At 36.9% G+C, this 17,331-nt stretch overlaps 2 protein-coding genes across 3 annotated transcripts; one reads left to right on the top strand and one right to left on the bottom strand.

Moving 5' to 3' along the window:
• Positions 1-4,663: 4,663 nt before the first annotated feature.
• Positions 4,664-6,160, bottom strand: LOC113065369 (transmembrane protein 18-like). The gene is made up of 5 exons (XM_026236591.1): positions 5,998-6,160; positions 5,718-5,835; positions 5,453-5,507; positions 5,277-5,370; positions 4,664-5,149 (listed from the first exon to the last, which is right to left on the bottom strand). The coding sequence occupies exons 1-5, from the start codon at positions 6,088-6,090 to the stop codon at positions 5,054-5,056; spliced, it is 456 nt and encodes a 151-aa protein (XP_026092376.1). The 5' UTR covers positions 6,091-6,160; the 3' UTR covers positions 4,664-5,053.
• Positions 6,161-6,713: 553 nt separating this feature from the next.
• Positions 6,714-16,870, top strand: LOC113065722 (cyclin-T1-like). Of its 2 annotated transcripts, XM_026237199.1 has the most exons (9): positions 6,714-6,923; positions 7,704-7,785; positions 7,879-8,007; positions 10,645-10,705; positions 11,908-11,970; positions 12,088-12,133; positions 12,370-12,533; positions 12,784-12,854; positions 13,076-16,870. In XM_026237199.1, the coding sequence occupies exons 1-9, from the start codon at positions 6,754-6,756 to the stop codon at positions 14,315-14,317; spliced, it is 2,028 nt and encodes a 675-aa protein (XP_026092984.1). In that variant the 5' UTR covers positions 6,714-6,753; the 3' UTR covers positions 14,318-16,870. The 2 variants fall into 2 exon arrangements, with proteins under 2 accessions (XP_026092984.1, XP_026092983.1); XM_026237198.1 differs by having other exon boundaries at positions 11,908-12,133.
• Positions 16,871-17,331: the final 461 nt, after the last annotated feature.

The raw sequence follows: 17,331 nt of genomic DNA, 5'->3' as shown, positions 1-17,331 counted from the left end.
CGTGCAATCCATTATTTTTCATATCAGATTTAATATTTATATTTTTAATATGTAAAAGTCCTGTATCATGCATACCTCATTCCATATATTCATTCTTCTAAGCACATCCCTACATGTATTATTGTATCATAATTTTCTCTCTATTTTTTTTGTATTGTACATGCAAGACTAAATACTACCGTTCAATAAATTGATCATTAATATATTTTTTAAATAAATTAAAACTTTTATTCAACAAGCAAGCTTTAAATTGATCAAAAGTGACAGTACAGGCATATATAACATCGGGGGAATAAAACTATTTCAAATAAATGCTTTTTTCCCACAAAAACATTAAACACTGATAACAATAAGAAATGTTTATTACTGTGTATTAAATGTGAAGTGACTCATGTTTTCTTCAGAAAATGTAAAGCTCTAGCTGTTGTGACCCAGCATGTATTGTTTGATGGTGTCATGACATTACAATGCACTTCACAGAAACAATTCAATTAAATAAAACGTTGACTTGATACAATTACTGCTGCAAACAAACTGTCTGCCTTATCTGTAATATCTCTATGTAATGGCTAATCTCCTTTGCTTGTAATGTAACTATATCCATTCATACATCCATCTATCCATTTTTTAGTCATCAGCCTCAGAATGAAAAGAAATTCCTGCTTTCTGGAAGATCAGGGCGTATTTGTAATCACTGTCATCATTTCCTATAAGTCAACATATCCCTTACATTACGATAAGTGCTGTGCGGCAGCGCAGTTCCTGTTAGTACCATGGTACTTCCTTGATTATTAGTGAAGATCAGATATTCTGTAGCCAGGCATCAGAAACCTCGACATAAACGCTGCCAGTCAAACCAATATTACGCAACAATGGTGTTTGTGATGCTTTCTAGGAAATCATTAATAGGTTTCTGACGTCTAGACCGCACGTGTGTCTAAGTGTGTGTGTGCCATCTCCGGTTTCTCTGGAAGAATCGCACTAACATGATGGGAAAACATAGCACATGGGTCACGTGATTGGGCAGAAGTGTGATGCAGTCAACGTCAGAGGTGCTGGGAAAAGCATAAGACCTCTGATTAGCTCTTATAGGACCTCCTTGACAAGCAGCACCACTGCTCTTCTGAGCTGATAGACTTCAGCTGAACCATCCCAGAAGCCATCGATAGCAGCGATACGTTGACAGTAAACCATAAGGCATAAAGACAGAAACTTATTTTTGTCGCGCTTGCTGTAAACATTTACATGCATCTGACCATTTGAACAATTCACTGTACTCAATTGTATTCTTAGACACTCACCAGAAAGGTATTTAAATCAGTGCTGAACGTTTTAAAACACTTGAGTACGGTGTTGTTTATGTGACACATTTACATCACAGCCATGATTTGTTACTTGCTAAGTCTAAGGCACAAGGGAAATTTCCTGCTGAAAAAATAGCTTAAGCTTAAGCTGGTTTGCATGTTAGTTTCCGTACTGGTTTATTGGCTGGTTTTAAAGTGGTTTGGACACTTTTGAGCTGGTCGGGGTCAGATAAACCTGTTAAGACCAGCAAAATAGGTTGAGCTGGCTTGGGCTAGTAATACATTAGGATAGCGTTTCTCACACTGGGGGTCGAGAGTTAATGAAAAGCTAAACAATTAAAGAATAAAAAAGTATGAAATAAAATGTGTATATAATTTAGAAATTAAAACTAATAAAAAGGATTAAATAATATATTTGCTTACCAGCATGTCCTGTGACCAAAAACCGTCACTAACCATTAACATGTAAATGTGTTGGGTTGCTTCAAGTAAACATTTTAGGTTAAATGCTGAAGAAGAAAAAAGGTTGGGAGACCCTTCATTAGCTAAAAGGTGGGTATGAACAAAACCACAAATCTTCTAATAAAAAATATCTAATAAAGTATTACAGATGAACGCTTTTTAACTTAAATGTTCCTGATCCACCAGTGAGCATGTGGCACTGAATGTGGCATTAATGTTACACAATTTATCCAGAATTTGAACTTTTTTCTGTCACCTTGGAGAGGCTGAGAAAAAGCATGAAGTTGAAGGAAATATTAAAGTGGAAAGTGAGAATATTTATTCTTTCGTTGTAGTTTTAACTTGCCTTCTTAGCGATGGTGAGCGCCAGGAGTTTGTAGTTGGATAGTTTGCAGATGCTGCATGTGAGACCCTTTAAAACAGAGTAATCCACAAATGTGGAGAAAGAAGATTTAGTATCACCATCATGTTTGAATGACGCATACAATAAAGAACATAGTTGTACATTACAAAAGAATATAACTATACATTACACATAAATGTTGTCATACATTTTTTGTCAGATTGTAAGACTTTCATTTTTTTAACTTAATGGGTTTTTTTTTTCTCTTGTTTTTTGATAAACATAGCTCCTCAATTATGTTTGAAGACTAATATCTTGTCGATTTAATCATTTTGCCTCATTTTCGTACCATGAAGGTATTGAAATGAAAGGATGTTCTAAACAAAGCAACAGGAGGTTTCACTTGTGTCAGAAAACCACACATCCTCGGACATCCTGAAACTCATTTATCATTCTCTTACGTGTTCAGAAAACAGGCCTTTCCAGAAAGCAGAAAGCTTTCCAAGAAAGTACAAAGCACCTATTTCAGATGGTTCCTGCGTAACATGGTTCTTGTGGTTTGACTATAGAATTGGCATGAAGACCAATTGAAAACTCACATGAAACAGAAATGCTGGGCCAAAGCCTGGCTCCACCACAACTCACTCACAATGAAACAGACCCTTGAGGAGGATTGTTAGCATTACAACTTTCCATAAAAAAAGATATCATGTAACATCACACCGATATGAAACAGAATACATTTTGGAATCCACAGCTGGATTTCGGCTCCTTTCACTGTCCCGTAGAGAGACAAAAAGGGAATGAAGAATGAAAACTCAGTAATCCTGTGATATATGATTTCATTTTACTGACTCGGGAGGACGGTAGTGACTTTGAAGTTTTGCCACTGTTGGTTTCAGGTTAAGATCTCAAGACTGCGTAAGTGAAGCATGATACCTGATAGCCACAATCTAAATCACCATCATTGCACATCAAAAAAATCTAAATCCTCTTCAGGCCAGATGATTTTCATAATGATTAGCTTTGCATTTTGAGCATCACTTCAATGAATTGTATAATCCTGAGCTCTTCAAAGCTACTTATAATAGTCTAATTATGCACGCATGCATGTGACTCTGACCTTGTAGGGTGCATTGCAACATTTATGGACTACACGAAACCCTGGGGAATTGGTGTACTGCCCCCTCTACTGGTTAAAGGAAGATATTTTGTTAAAAAAAAATCTTCTCTTTTACCTTTTTTCTAATTTAATACTTTTTTAATTGCAAATGATATTATATTCATAATAATTTGTGTGAAAATTAACTTGTCTTAATGTATAAATATTAACATTAAAATATTAAAGGAATAGTTGACAAATGATATTTTGTTGAAAATGTAGTCATCCTCAGGCTTTGCAGGATGTAGATGAGTTTGTTTCTTCATTGGAACAGATTTGGAGGAAAGTAGCATTCGATCACATGCTCACCGATGAATCCTCTGCAGTGAATGGGTGCCGTCAGAATGAGAGTCCAAACAACTGATAAAAACATCACAATAATCCACAAGTAACACACTCAACTCCAGTCCATCAATTATCATCTTGTAAAGAGAAAAGATACGTTTGTAAGAAACAAATCAACCATTAAAACATTTTTAACTTCAAACTGTTGCATCTGGTTAAAAATGTGTCTTCTATCCATAATAGTACCTCTAGCACAAAAATATATATATATTCTGAATCAGGGGAGAAATGTGCACAGATCAAGCACTCTTCATAAACCAAAACAGTTCTAGACAAATATGTCTGTGGGTTTTGATGTGAGAGGACAACTGGAGATGGACTCTTTTACTGGATAAATCATTATTATGAATTATGGACTTGTATTTTAGATGAAGGCAATAGTTTGATATTAAAATGCATCAATGATGAACTTGTTTCTTACAAACATGGAATTTAGCACAAGATGTTAATGATGGACTGGAGTCATGTGGATTATTGTGATGTTTTTATGGACTCTCATTCTGACGACACACATTCACTGCAGAGAATCCATTGGTGAGCAAGTGAAATAAAGCTAAATTTCTTCATATCTGTTCCGATGAAGAAACAAAATAAATGATGTTTTAGTAACAAGGTTCGGAAGGAACGCATCAGATACTTAGCCTAATCAACACAGGTGGACCACAATCAATTCCATAGTATAAATACAGCTGACTTACCTTTATCCATTGATGGTTTATCACCATCCCTCCTCCACCCCATCTCCCCAATTCAAGTTCACCCTAAAACTAGACGGGGAAGGGGGGTTCTCTAGGTTCAGGCCATTCCCGGGCTCAAACAGCACACAAAATACGCATACCATACCTCTGCTATATGTAAGCGTGAACTCGTGAATCCACATCTTGGAAAGTTTTTGGGGGAGTAAAGGTTTTTTGGGTTGACCTTTATGACATGGTCCAGGGTCACATATAATTGATCTAAATAAAATGTATTTTCAATGTGGTCTTAGAGTTAAGGTTTTGTGCATTTCAGTCTTTGATGTAACACTGGAATATATTCACGCTGATATCTATAAAAAAACAACAATTTATTTTACTGGCATAAATACAAATTTTACATGTTCAACACACAGAAACAGGTTTTATCCATTCAGTGTTAACAACAGACAAATAAGCAATATTGAGCTCTGGAATGGTCAATATGTACACAAAGCAGTTGCATATTACAGTTGATGGCTTTTCCCAACAGATTCCATAAAATTGTGATTTTATAAAAATCACATGTTCCATTGAGTATCTGCTAGAAGATGGAGTTATCGGCCATAAGCAGTCTGAAATAACACTTAAGAACCTTCGCACCACATATTTCCTAATGATCACCCTGTACTAAACAGTCTTTTCTTTCACTAGATCTGCACTCCACCACTGCACATTATGGAGCACATCCTGTTCATGTCTTCTATTGCATTTTCTTGCTCTCTCTTGATGCTTTTCTTTTTAACTGCCGTATCTTCAATTCTGTCATGGTTGAGAAGGTCCTCCACACCCACACAGCCTAAAACACAAAAACTGAGTTTAAATCAAATGAGAAAAATTAACTTGCTCCTTAAAAAGAATCAGATGGAATACATATGAGTGTTATATATTAGGGAAGACTATTCTAAAAGAAAAAAAAACCTTACCACAATAACAACAGTGTTGAGCAAGAGCGGAACTGAGTATACTAGTGATATGAACATTCCTTTTGAATCAAAGTATTGGAACTTTGAAAAAGACCTAAAAACAAAATGCAGTCACATTTAGTATAACAAAGTAAACGTAAAATCATAACAGGGGGTTATGATGGGGATATAATCACCTCCAATTCATTGCTGCCAGCTCGTTCAGGTATTCTGCACTGTAAACCATTGCAACTGCAAAAGATTAAATAATATGTCATCTGGTAAATCTATAATTAACTTTTACTATAATTAAATATAACTTATATTTAGAATGCCTTCACAATTCAGAAAACACATTGTGTTTGTTGTAATGGAATCTTCTCAGAAAATTAATGCTTTGTTTTTCCATTCTAAATTCTATACATTTACCCTGAAAGCATTTTTTTCGATGCAAAAACTCACCCATCAGGAGAAAATGACAGATCTGTAGGCGGTAGCATTTGCAGGACAGAATGGTGAAAGCAAAACACAAGACGTGAAAGACCAGCAGACCCATCAGCCAGGGTTCAGACCAGTCAACCTGGAAACCAGTTCACAAGATTATTAATAGTTCTTCTTAGGTACAAAAAAATAAATAAGTTTTCTTCACTTAATCTACGTGGCCTGCATGAAAAATAACCAAGAAACTGGATTAGCCTTATGTGAACCTTAAAAAGAGAATTTAATGTTGCTGTAAACTTACAGACTGTAGAAAGCTCCATAATGATGTGATGCGAACATTGCTGAATCCATCGATTGGAATGGCGCTGATATTTTTAGCTTTGGTCTCGGTCATTTTATTTGACTGCACGCAGAGCTAAACCACACGCAACAAAAACACTTCCGCATTCGTCACTTTCTTTCTCTCTAGGTTCACCACTGGATGGCGACATCAGTTGATGCTGATGTACAAGTTTATTGTTGTTACATATCCATTATTATTACTTAAACAAAATTTTAAGAGTGGGTTTGAAATAAAAATAGATGTTTTAAATACCCGCATCGGGTTAAAAGGAGCAAAAAAAAAAAGAATATATATATATATATATATATATATATATATATATATATATATATATAACTCGTTTCAAAGTTGTGTGCTCGGTGGTCTGTTAATTCTTTTTTTTTTTAAGAAAATAATTTACTTTTTTTTTTAAACCAAGCTGAATCTAAAATGATTTTGCATGAATGTATAATTTATGTATTTATGTATAATTTACTTTTCTTGAAATAGCATATCCTTATATTTGGGTATTTGTAAATTATAAATATAAATTAATAAATGATTAACTGTAATTTATGGATGCATTTGGAGAAGAAATAAAGATCATTTTGTGTCCGTGGAACACAATTCAGTTCTGAACGGGTTAAGGTCAAATGGTACCGCAGTCGCATTCCAGCCGGCGATGACGCGCTTCCTGTGACGCAGTGAGATTTTAAAACATTGTCCTTCTCAGTAATGGCGGCTTCGTTCCCTTCGCTTTCGCTAAATAACAATAAATGGTACTTCACGCGCGAACAAATCGAAAACAGCCCATCTCGCCGAGCGGGACTTGATCCCGACAAAGAGCTCTCGTACCGACAGCAAGCTGCTAACCTGCTGCAGGACATGGGACAGCGGCTCAACGTGTATCTTTTTCAGTTTGTGAGGCGTCGTTCTCGGCAGCTGCTCTGAGGAGTCTGACGCCGGTTCGGGCGGCCTGTGTGGTGTTGAGTTTCAGCATTATAATGACCTGAAACAGCTCTACCAGTAAACACGCCTTTTGTGTTGTGAAACGTGTGGATTAAGGCGGAATAAAATATTTCTGTCCCCGTTTTGTGTTTTATTTTTTGTTGGTTTAGTTTAGGCCGCAGGGCCTAGCTGGAGGTGTCTTTCCTGCTGAACAATAGCGCAGCCGGTGTCACTGCCATTCCCACTCTCCATTTTCCACAATTTTCTTCATTATACCATTTGTTTACACTTTAGTGTTAGATTTATATGATATTTATGCCATTCCAAACATATATCCGTTAGTTTTATTTAAACATATCTTGACTTGCCCTGCTTGATATAAGTTCTAAAACAGTATCAGAATATATAACGTCCATAATAGGTTTTATTTTAGGTTAATGATGTTCCATAGATTAAAATAAAGTAGTTAAATTATTTTTCTTTTGGTAGGAATAAGTGCTTTCACTTTTACAATTGAATAATGGTGCTAATGTGACAATTAAACGATAGTACCTCTAAATATTTAAAATACAAAAATTGAATAAAAATATGCAACATGTTGCTCAATAAATTTTGGCTGGACATGCTCTCTTAAATATCAATACTAGTTACTATAATTTAGAAATACTGAGGTTGTTGAGTTAAGTTGTTTTTCTTAAATGCTTTTAATGTTGCAATCCTTAACTTTGTACTATTAGGTCTCAACTTACAATTAACACTGCCATTGTGTATATGCATCGGTTCTACATGATCCAGTCCTTCACTCGCTTCCACCGGAATGTATGTCCTTTATTCTTCCACACGCTTTTTATAAAACAGTTGGCAGCATTGGACGGGACTCTAACCTCTCTGTTTCTGTCATGTGCTGTGCAGGTGATTGCTCCTGCAGCTCTCTTTTTAGCCGCGAAAGTGGAAGAACAGCCCCGCAAGCTAGAGCATGTGATTAAGGTGACCCATGCGTGTCTCAATCCTCAGGACCCATCACCAGATACCAGGAGTGATGTAAGTAATGATAGTATCTATATGACATGGCCTTTAAACCATATGTGAGAGTCACTGGTTTCACATACTTTGTTTAAATGGAACTTATTAGAGTTCAGTTCTTCTTGACCATATCTATATATTGTTTTAAACTATTTCTTAAAGGGATAGTTCACCCAAAAATAGAAAAATCTGTCGTCATTTACTCTCATGTCATTTCAAACCTGTATAACATTAGCCGCGTTTCCATTATCGGGCCAAAAGTATGCATGCTAGTACGTGCCAGGGCCAGGCGCGTTTCCAAAGGTGGAGTTGCTCCGTGTCTGGAGAGAGTCAGCGCCGTGGATCATTTCAGAAAGATAACCACTATAACACCAGTATTAAAAACTTTTTAAAATAAGTTAAGCTCAAAAACTAATTTTCAGTCTGCAGCGAGTGTTTGAAATAACTTTATCCGATGTGGATTATAATCACCATACAATGCTAAAATATTTATAAGGGATGCAAAAGACTATGCACGCTAGGCATTAACGTTACCATAGTAAACATGGTAAATGCGACCACTTGAAGAAATCAGATGTCAGCTTATATTCTCTATCACAATCATGTATTTATTTAGTAACATATTTTATCTGTCATAAGTCTCGTCTCGTGAGTTGAGCTCTGTGTAGCCTATGTCATAAAAATATAATTACGTTTTTTGTTTTGGAGCTTTTATAAAAATATAGAAAAAAAAAAAAAAAAAAATATATATATATATATATATATATATATATATATTTTTTTTTTTTTTTTTTTTTTTTTCTAAATGCGATGTATATAGGCTACTGTGACAGACTCGACTGAATATGCAGGCTATGTTCGTAAAGCTTTATTTCTGTTCAATCCTGACAAATTAATTCATTATGATTAATATATCAACTATTATAGTAAAAAATAGATGCTTTTGGATTTAAATATTTAACAAAGCATGCAAACACACAGCAGCTTTTATCGTGTTTGTTTTGTGATCGCGTTAGCTCCAGTCTCTTATTTCTTATTAGTTTTCTGATAATTGTATGACGTTATTCCTGAGAGGTGTGTAAAGGGCGGGTTTTATTGAAGCACAGCGGAGCTGGTCCGGTGATGAAAACGCAATGCAATTTTGGCCTCTGTGCTAAAGGTCCGAGGGTATTTGGCCCGTTTAAAGCACTGGCTTGGACTGGCCCGATGGAAAAGCGGCTATTGTTACTTTTGTGGAACATACAAGATATTTTGATGCAGGCATGTTGGCAATCAAACAGCTTACCACAGACCTCCATTGTATGAACAAACAACTACTGAGATATTTCTCAGATATCTTCTTTTATGTTCCACTGAAGTCATACAGGTCTGAAATGACACGAAGGAGAGTAAATAAAAGGAATAATTCCATAAAGAAATAGTTCACTTTCCAGTGTCCTCAATGAATAGTGGGATTTCAGTTTTTTGAGAAACATAAAAGCTTTTATTTTTGTCTGTAATATTTTGGCTTGACAAAAATTCTCCACTCTCACTTTATAACTGATATCAGATCAGTATTTGTATCAACTAACGCCTGGTTCACACGGGACGATTTTAAAAATTGTTGGCCGATTTTCCAAACCTGAGAGACCCCACACACGGCGATAAAAAATCACGGGTCTAACAGTTTTGGTCGTTCCGTGTGTGGTGTGCAGCCACACGGCAAAATCAACACATCACACACGAACCGATTTGACTCCCGAGCATTCCCTGGTCAGATGGGAAATCTCGCAAAATCCCTCGAGATCAAACGTGACTTCAGAGTAAACAATCATGGCGGAAGAAGAGGATGCAGTGGCCATAGTTTGTGCTTTGTTTTTAATTTTAATTTCGGTTATGATATTCTTTACACGAAACGTTGTACAAACATTCACGGTGTTGCCACAGGTCGATGAGTTGGTCCTCCATCTCCAACGTCCACCGGACTTTCTGGTGCGCCATGCCGTCGGCTGTTTTGTTTCTGTTTCCCGGTACTTCCTCACCGCCTCGTCACCTCGCTTTCTGATTGGCTACACGCCACAGTCCACAGGCTGCGTGATCGTTTGTCCTCGGGGGACACCACACACGAGACGAAATCGGGCCAAATAAATCCAACATGTTGGATATCCCCGATTTGAGATCGGGACGGTCCCGGCATCCTTCCGAGCAGAGGAGAGCAGTCTTAACACACCACACACGGCAGGAATATTTGATCAGATTATTTTACGAATCGGAGGGGGGGTGATTCGGGCTAAAATTGGCCTAATAATCCTGCCGTGTGAACCAGCCTTAATCTAAAATATCAAATGTAATCACAAGCAGCTGAACCACAGCATCAACTATAACATTTCTTTTCTTTTGAACAGGTTGTGTAATCCACATATTTCTATATTTTCTGCTGCATTGATCTCATTTTTTTTTCCTCTTAGGTTGGATGTGTGTAAACTTTCTTCAGTCTTTATCTGTTGTCGTAGTCTTCACTAACTATGATGTTAATGAATTGAAAGGGCATAGCTTGTATGATAAGGTGATTGGCTTGGTGCAAAAAGAGGGTCATAATAATTTGATCAGAACGAGTGAGCATGTAGTCATGACCAAGAGACCATGTGAGTAACCTGCCTGTCCTCTCAATCTCAGACATACCTGCAACAAGCCCAAGACCTGGTCATTCTTGAGAGCATTATACTCCAGACCCTGGGTAAGTTTGGAAGGGCAAGAATGGGTCAGTGAATCACCATACTAGAGAGATGCACCGAATAACCACATTCACTCTCATTCACTGCTAATCCCCAGGAGTCGACAGGACTATTATAAGCTCTTCTTTAAGAGCCACACTATTGTAACCTTTTTCATTTTTATTTCCATGTCAATCTGGCAGTGCACCCTTCCTGTGTGTGGTTTCACAGTGCTGTCAGTTTTGTGGGTCAATCTTAGTATATCTCGAGTCCACTGGAAATGTCAAAACTTCTGGTATTAAATTAAAAAAAAAAACTTAACATTGCAATTTTTTTTCTGCAGTATCAGTACCAAGTGCCAACCTCAATCTGCTTAAATCTTAATTCATCTTTTTATGTATATTTAGTAGACTCTGTCAACTAAAACTGTTATACAGTGTTTCTGCATGTCTTAAAAAGTCGTGATTCAGCTTTCCACAAAAAAGCCCAAAAATTGTCTTAAATTGAAGCAGAATAGATTCATAAGTCATGGCATTAAATGTTGCATGCCCTGCAAAAAATGAATAGCGGAAGGTACAGTAAAAATTTATTTTCATATTCTACTGGTCGAAAGTGGAGCTATACGAGCATTTTTTTTTAAATAAATGTAAATGGATATTTATATAATTTTTTTAAAAGTCTGAAGTATTGTTAACTCAAGACTTTTACATTATAGGCCATATAATTTTTTTTAATTCTTTCAGTTTTCTTAAAATTGTCTTTACTTGGTCTTAACATTTTTTTTTAATCTGTTTTCATAAGATGCGCAGAAACACTGTTTTATCTTCAGTGGCATTTAGTCTTCAAATCTCTCTCATTGTTATGAAATTGTTGCTGTGAATATCTATTCTTTTTCTAGGACTGTGTGCAATAGCATAATAGTTTTACAGCAGATTAAATCAGGAGATGATAATGGTATCAACTGCTGACATAATATCCTCCAGTTTGGAAACTTCTGGTGCCCATAATGCTCATTTGTTTTGAAAATTTTGACTATAACCAAATCGCCCAACAGGCCACTTGCTTGGAGCTCAAAGATATTTCACCAGTCAAGTACAGGAAGACCCATGTTTGTGATTCACTCACTCATCGCGTAAATTGTGTGTGGGGGCTTCACGTCTGAAGAGTCATTATTGTTCAAGTCCAAAACTAAAAGTCCCTCTCTCGTCTGCTTTCTTCCTCGCAGCTTTTGAGATCACCATTGATCATCCCCACACACATGTTGTCAAGTGTACCCAGCTTGTGCGAGGTGAGAACCACCTGCTCACTATAAACTGTGCTTCGTATTGCTCAGTTATGGGTACTTCTAGCTCACCAAGATCAAAGATTTCACGTCTTGATTATGAGCTTCCCTTTGTTGTTCCAGCGAGTAAGGATTTGGCTCAAACCTCATATTTCATGGCAACAAACAGGTATGTTGATGTTCAGATGTGTAAACTACCAGAACTGTAATCTGGCTTGATCAGTTTATCAAAGGCTACATTTTTTCTACAAGTTAGATTACAAAAGCTAAAATTAAGACTTGTTTTTGAAGTAAAGGCCTTACTTTTGAATGCTAGTGTTTTACTGTTGCGTAACAATACTGTTAAATGTTTTTTTGTTTGTTCTCATGTGTTTTTGGTGTTCATGGGTTCTCTTTTTGCTGCAGTCTCCACTTGACCACATTCTGCCTGCAGTACAGCCCGCCCATCGTAGCTTGTGTTTGTATTCATCTGGCTTGCAAATGGTCCAACTGGGAGATTCCGGTTTCCACAGATGGCAAACACTGGTGGGAGTATGTTGACCCCACAGTGACCCTTGAGCTGTTGGATGGTACGTGATTTTCTTTTGAAATGGCAATGGCTATCAAATACAGGGAAAGTTTAATACTAGATATTTAGATAAGGATTGATGTTTGTTTCATTGCTTAAAAATATTGTTTATTTAGTTCAGTTTACTGAATTGTAACCTTGAAATACACTTTTTGGGTTTTACCAGGAAAATGATTTATATAGCTTTTTAAATGAATTTTCAAGACATGTGCTTTCCTCAAGTCCTAAAGATTTTGATAATGATTTCACAGAGCTCACACATGAGTTCCTGCAGATCTTGGAGAAGACGCCCAGCCGCTTAAAACGCATCAGAAACTGGAAAGTAAGTCAGTTTGCCTTCATTTTAAATATTTTTATTTTTATAACTAGAAAGTTCAAAAGAGCAGCTTTTAATTAAAATATAAATCTTTTATAATGTCTTTTTTTTATGCGTTCCTGCTGAATAAATCATTCATTTCTTCTTACCAAAAAACGTTCCCTCTGTAGTCTGTTTTAATCATACAAATTTCATCTTAATTTATTTTCTTGTTTGTTGTGACTCAGGCTGCAGGTCAAACTACCAAGAAATCAAAAGTGCAAGATGGCGATCAGTCAGAAGCTATTTTGAACATGATCTCCATGGCGTCGTCCGACACTACATTGGCCGGGCTGATGAGTCTCTCCGCCCCACCCTCCGTTTCCTCCGTGGACTCCTCAGCTGATTACCTCAGCACTGCTCCCTCATCCCAACACTGGCAGCCTCCTGCCAAGGAGCAGCCCTCCACCAATGAGCTTCACGCACCTGCTAAGATGTCTCTGAGCGAGTATCGGGTGAAGCATGCAGATGAGCTGGCGGCGCAGAAGCGGAATTTGGTGAATATGGAGGCGAGTGTGAAACAGGGATATGCCACTGCCGCCCAGGCCCTCATGAACCAGCAGAGGAAGGAGAAGCACCATCACCACCAGCAGTCCACCTCTAGTTCCTCCGACCAAAACAACCCCTCACCTATCGTCCTGAAGATCCCACTGGACGAACGAACAGAACGTAGTTCCATAAAAATGCGCTTCCCAGTGCAAGGCCAATCAGGCAGCGGTGGGAACAGCAGCAGTAGCAGCAGTCGAGGGTCCGAGTCGGATATTAAAGTGCGGATTCGGGTTCCAGAAAGGCGTAGCGGGTCTGGAGAAGATGGGAAAAGTCGCGAGAAGCACCGAGAGCGGTCCAACCACCATCACCATCATCATCACCATCACCACCACCACTCCTCCTCTTCCACCACTGGCTCTTCCTCATCCTCAGCACAAAAACACTCAAGTTCTGCCAGCGCTTCAGGAAGTAGCAAAAAGATCTCAGGTGACTCTATGAGAACGAGTTCTTCGTCATCCTCGTCCCGAAAAAGAACTCACCTGCCAGATCCGTCTTCTGGCACCCATCCCTCGAAAGTCAGCAAATCGTCCAGAAACTCGTTTCAGTTGCCGACGCTTCCTGGAGTGCCCTCCCACACGATGGGTCAGGGCTCCGACATCCTTCCCCCGCTCCACCATCAGGGAAACTATTCACACTCCAAGTTGGACAAAGCCGACACGAACGGCCACAATACGGGGAGCCAGTCCAACGAGTACCAGGACACGTTTGACATGTTGAACTCGCTGCTCAGTGCGCAGGGGGTGCAGCCAGCACAACCTCAGATCTTTGACTATCGCTCTCAGTTTGGAGAGTATCGGTATAGCAGTAGCGCTCGCGGAGGAACCCAAGCACCACCTTTACCCTCAGAACCACCTCCACCTCTGCCACCACTGCCCAAATAAACCACTTTCACTCATCTGTCCACATGCACTGATCAAATCAGTCGTCTTGGGAATCCTGGGTTCCTTTTGTGCATCTAACTTAGTGATACAGCAAAAAATGTACCTGGTGAATCTTCGCCCTCAACTTGTCTTGTGTTTTGTGCGAGCGAGTGTGTTCACAACACACATCTGTGGCAATAATGTTAAAATAGATCAAAATATTGCAAAAAAAAAAAAAAAAAAAAGCAAAAATGTTATTTATTGAAAAAAAATTGTACATACTATTTTTGATGTTGCTCAGTTTTATATCGCGCTAACAGAGAAGTCGAATGGAGTTAAAGGTATGTATTACTGAATGAGAGGGATCCATTCTCCTCTTTAAAAAAAAGTGTAACTGAATGCAAAAAGGAAAAAAATTTGTTTAATGTATGGATTGCTAACAATAAATGTTTTTTTTATCAAGTATGATATTTATTATTAGCCTTTTAAAACCATAGTTATTAGCAGTCGTTGCTTGAATGCGTCAGACGATATCTGGATTTATTTTTATACTATTGTAACCTGCTTCCCAGTCTGTATTTACTTGATATGTCGTGTATGTTTTGAGAATGGACATACAAATCCCCAATATTTGCATCAAAATGTATGTTTCTAACATATGAACAGTCACTGAAGTAATGTTTTGATTTTGTTTGGTAAATATTTGTGGTGTTTTTTGTATTGATTCTTCAAACATTTACTATTTTTACATTTTTTCAAAAAAACAAAACAAAAATGAGAATATGCCTAATTTCGGCAAAGTACGTCTAGATTTACTGTTCTAGATTGAGTCAGATGCAGTCATTGTTTTAAATGGTTGTAGAATATCATGCTCATATATGATACACTATACACAACAGTATGCCCAGCTTGTACTCATTTTCATTCTTTTATTCCTGGTTTTGTTTTGTTTTTATTCCCAGCATCATGAACACAAAAGCTGTCCGATACAGGCTGTTCATCATTTTATAATGTAACTGACTTCTAAATGACCTTTAAACTTGAGTGAAAATGAATCTGTGATGGGTAAAAATACAATCCAAATGAAGCATCTTTCCACCAGTTTTCTGTGGAGCTAATATTTTTTTGATGCTGCTTTGGTTAAAAAAAAGAAAAAAAGACAACAGTGTAAGATTCATTTTGTCTGCATTTATAAATGTTTCCCATTAAAATAGTGGTTCTATTATCCATCATAGCTTCATTTTTTTGACTTTAAAGGGATAGTTCACCAAAAAATATAAATTCTGTTATTTGCTCACCATAATGTTTTTCCAAACCTATATGACTTTCTTCTCCCAAAATGTTTTTTGTCCATATAATGAAAGTCTATGGTGTTTGGACCCCAAAATATCTTCATTATTGGATGACTGTCTCTTTAAATATACTGTCTCTTGTAAGGTCTGTTAACACTTAAATCGACACTTGGAGAGCGAATGGCGAATGCTGACCGCTCATGTTTATTTCTTGTAATACCTCCATTTTTGAAATTGTATCATCAACATTTGTATCATTTTTTTTGTGTTTGGGAATGACAATAAGCCATCTCTGATTCATGAAATTACACCTGGTGGGAACTTAAATGTTTTGAGCCAATCAGTTTGTACCTTTAACAAGATTGTCTCCATATATCTTGCTTGATCATGTTTTTGTATGCAGTTAATAATGCAGATTACTTCTCTAACCGTCCTCTGAATTAATGGCATGACTTTCATTGATCAATTTACAGACGAAAAAGTGGAAGCATGAAATGATCTGAATTTACTTTCAGAGTAAATTTTACTTTATAGTTCTTTTAATAAGATGTTAGCAGTGATTCTGCCGTCCTTTTATTGTTTTCCTGATTGTGCCTGTTGATGCTGAGGAACATTTCAGGAACATTGTGAAATTATATGAAACACTATAAGCTATATATATATATAAAAAATCAGTTTGCAGTTTTGGCATATATTCCCTATATGATGCACTCCTCATTTCCTGTCCATGTTTCTTTTATCGTTCCTAAGTAGGATTTGAAAGTTTAACATCATGGTTTAGTTTTGTGTTTGCTGGTTTCTAGTTTGGTTCAGTAAGACTGAAGAGAAGGCGTTCTGTGGGTCTAATGCAATTCATGTCACCACTGTATTTTCTATGTATCTCCGTTTCAAGAATATAGCATTTTATCAAATGTATATACTGTTTTGTGTGTTTTAGTGGTACCACATGAACTCTCAGGTTTTGAATTGAATTGTTGGGGTGTTTCTTGTCAGCAGTTGAGGTTTGCATTTTTGTGAACTTGGTTCCTTTTGATAAATGTGGTTGATGTACAATAATGTTTTATGAGAAACATACTTGTGGGTGTTTTTCTTATACCGATTGCAGTGTAAATTGTAATAATGTGACAGACGTTCTACTCATGCTTCTTGCAGTAAATTCACTTTTCAGATTTTTATACAACAAATTGACCAGTTTTGCTTCCACCTGATGTCAACACCCTCATGGTTTGCCTTTGAATTCAGTGCTGGAATAAAGAGATACAAGAATAAACAAGGAATGTTACATGTGGCTATTTAGTACATCATTCTGAAAAAAGAGTGTTGAAAAGCCCAAAATCTGGGGAAAACAAAAAAGCCACAAGAGCTGCCAAAATCTTGATTTTTGTCTAGCTGTAATGTGTGATTTATTGTTTTATTGATGCCTTTGTATGGAACATTGCCTGAATTATAATTGTCATAATTCAGATTTCATATTTCACACCAAAATCTAGATAAAAATAGTAAAGCATAAAGATAATGAAGCAAAAGTAATGAAGCATTAAGATTTGTACTTGTTTTTTCATTGTGCAAATTAATTTTTAAAATTAGGAGTATTTCCCCCATCCTTCTTAGTCATGCAAAAAATGTGATATTTAGTTAAGTTTGACTCTGACGCTGTACAAGACATCAAAAAATGTCCTTCATTTGCATATAATGTTGTTTTTAAATTGCATCTCAAAATTAAACTGCACGTTTATTTTTAGG

This window comes from Carassius auratus, chromosome 48 (assembly GCF_003368295.1).
Source record: "Carassius auratus strain Wakin chromosome 48, ASM336829v1, whole genome shotgun sequence".
Taxonomy (NCBI): Eukaryota; Metazoa; Chordata; class Actinopteri; order Cypriniformes; family Cyprinidae; genus Carassius; species Carassius auratus.
Note: the sequence above shows the minus strand (reverse complement) of the source record. Positions and strands in the feature narration are given on the sequence as shown.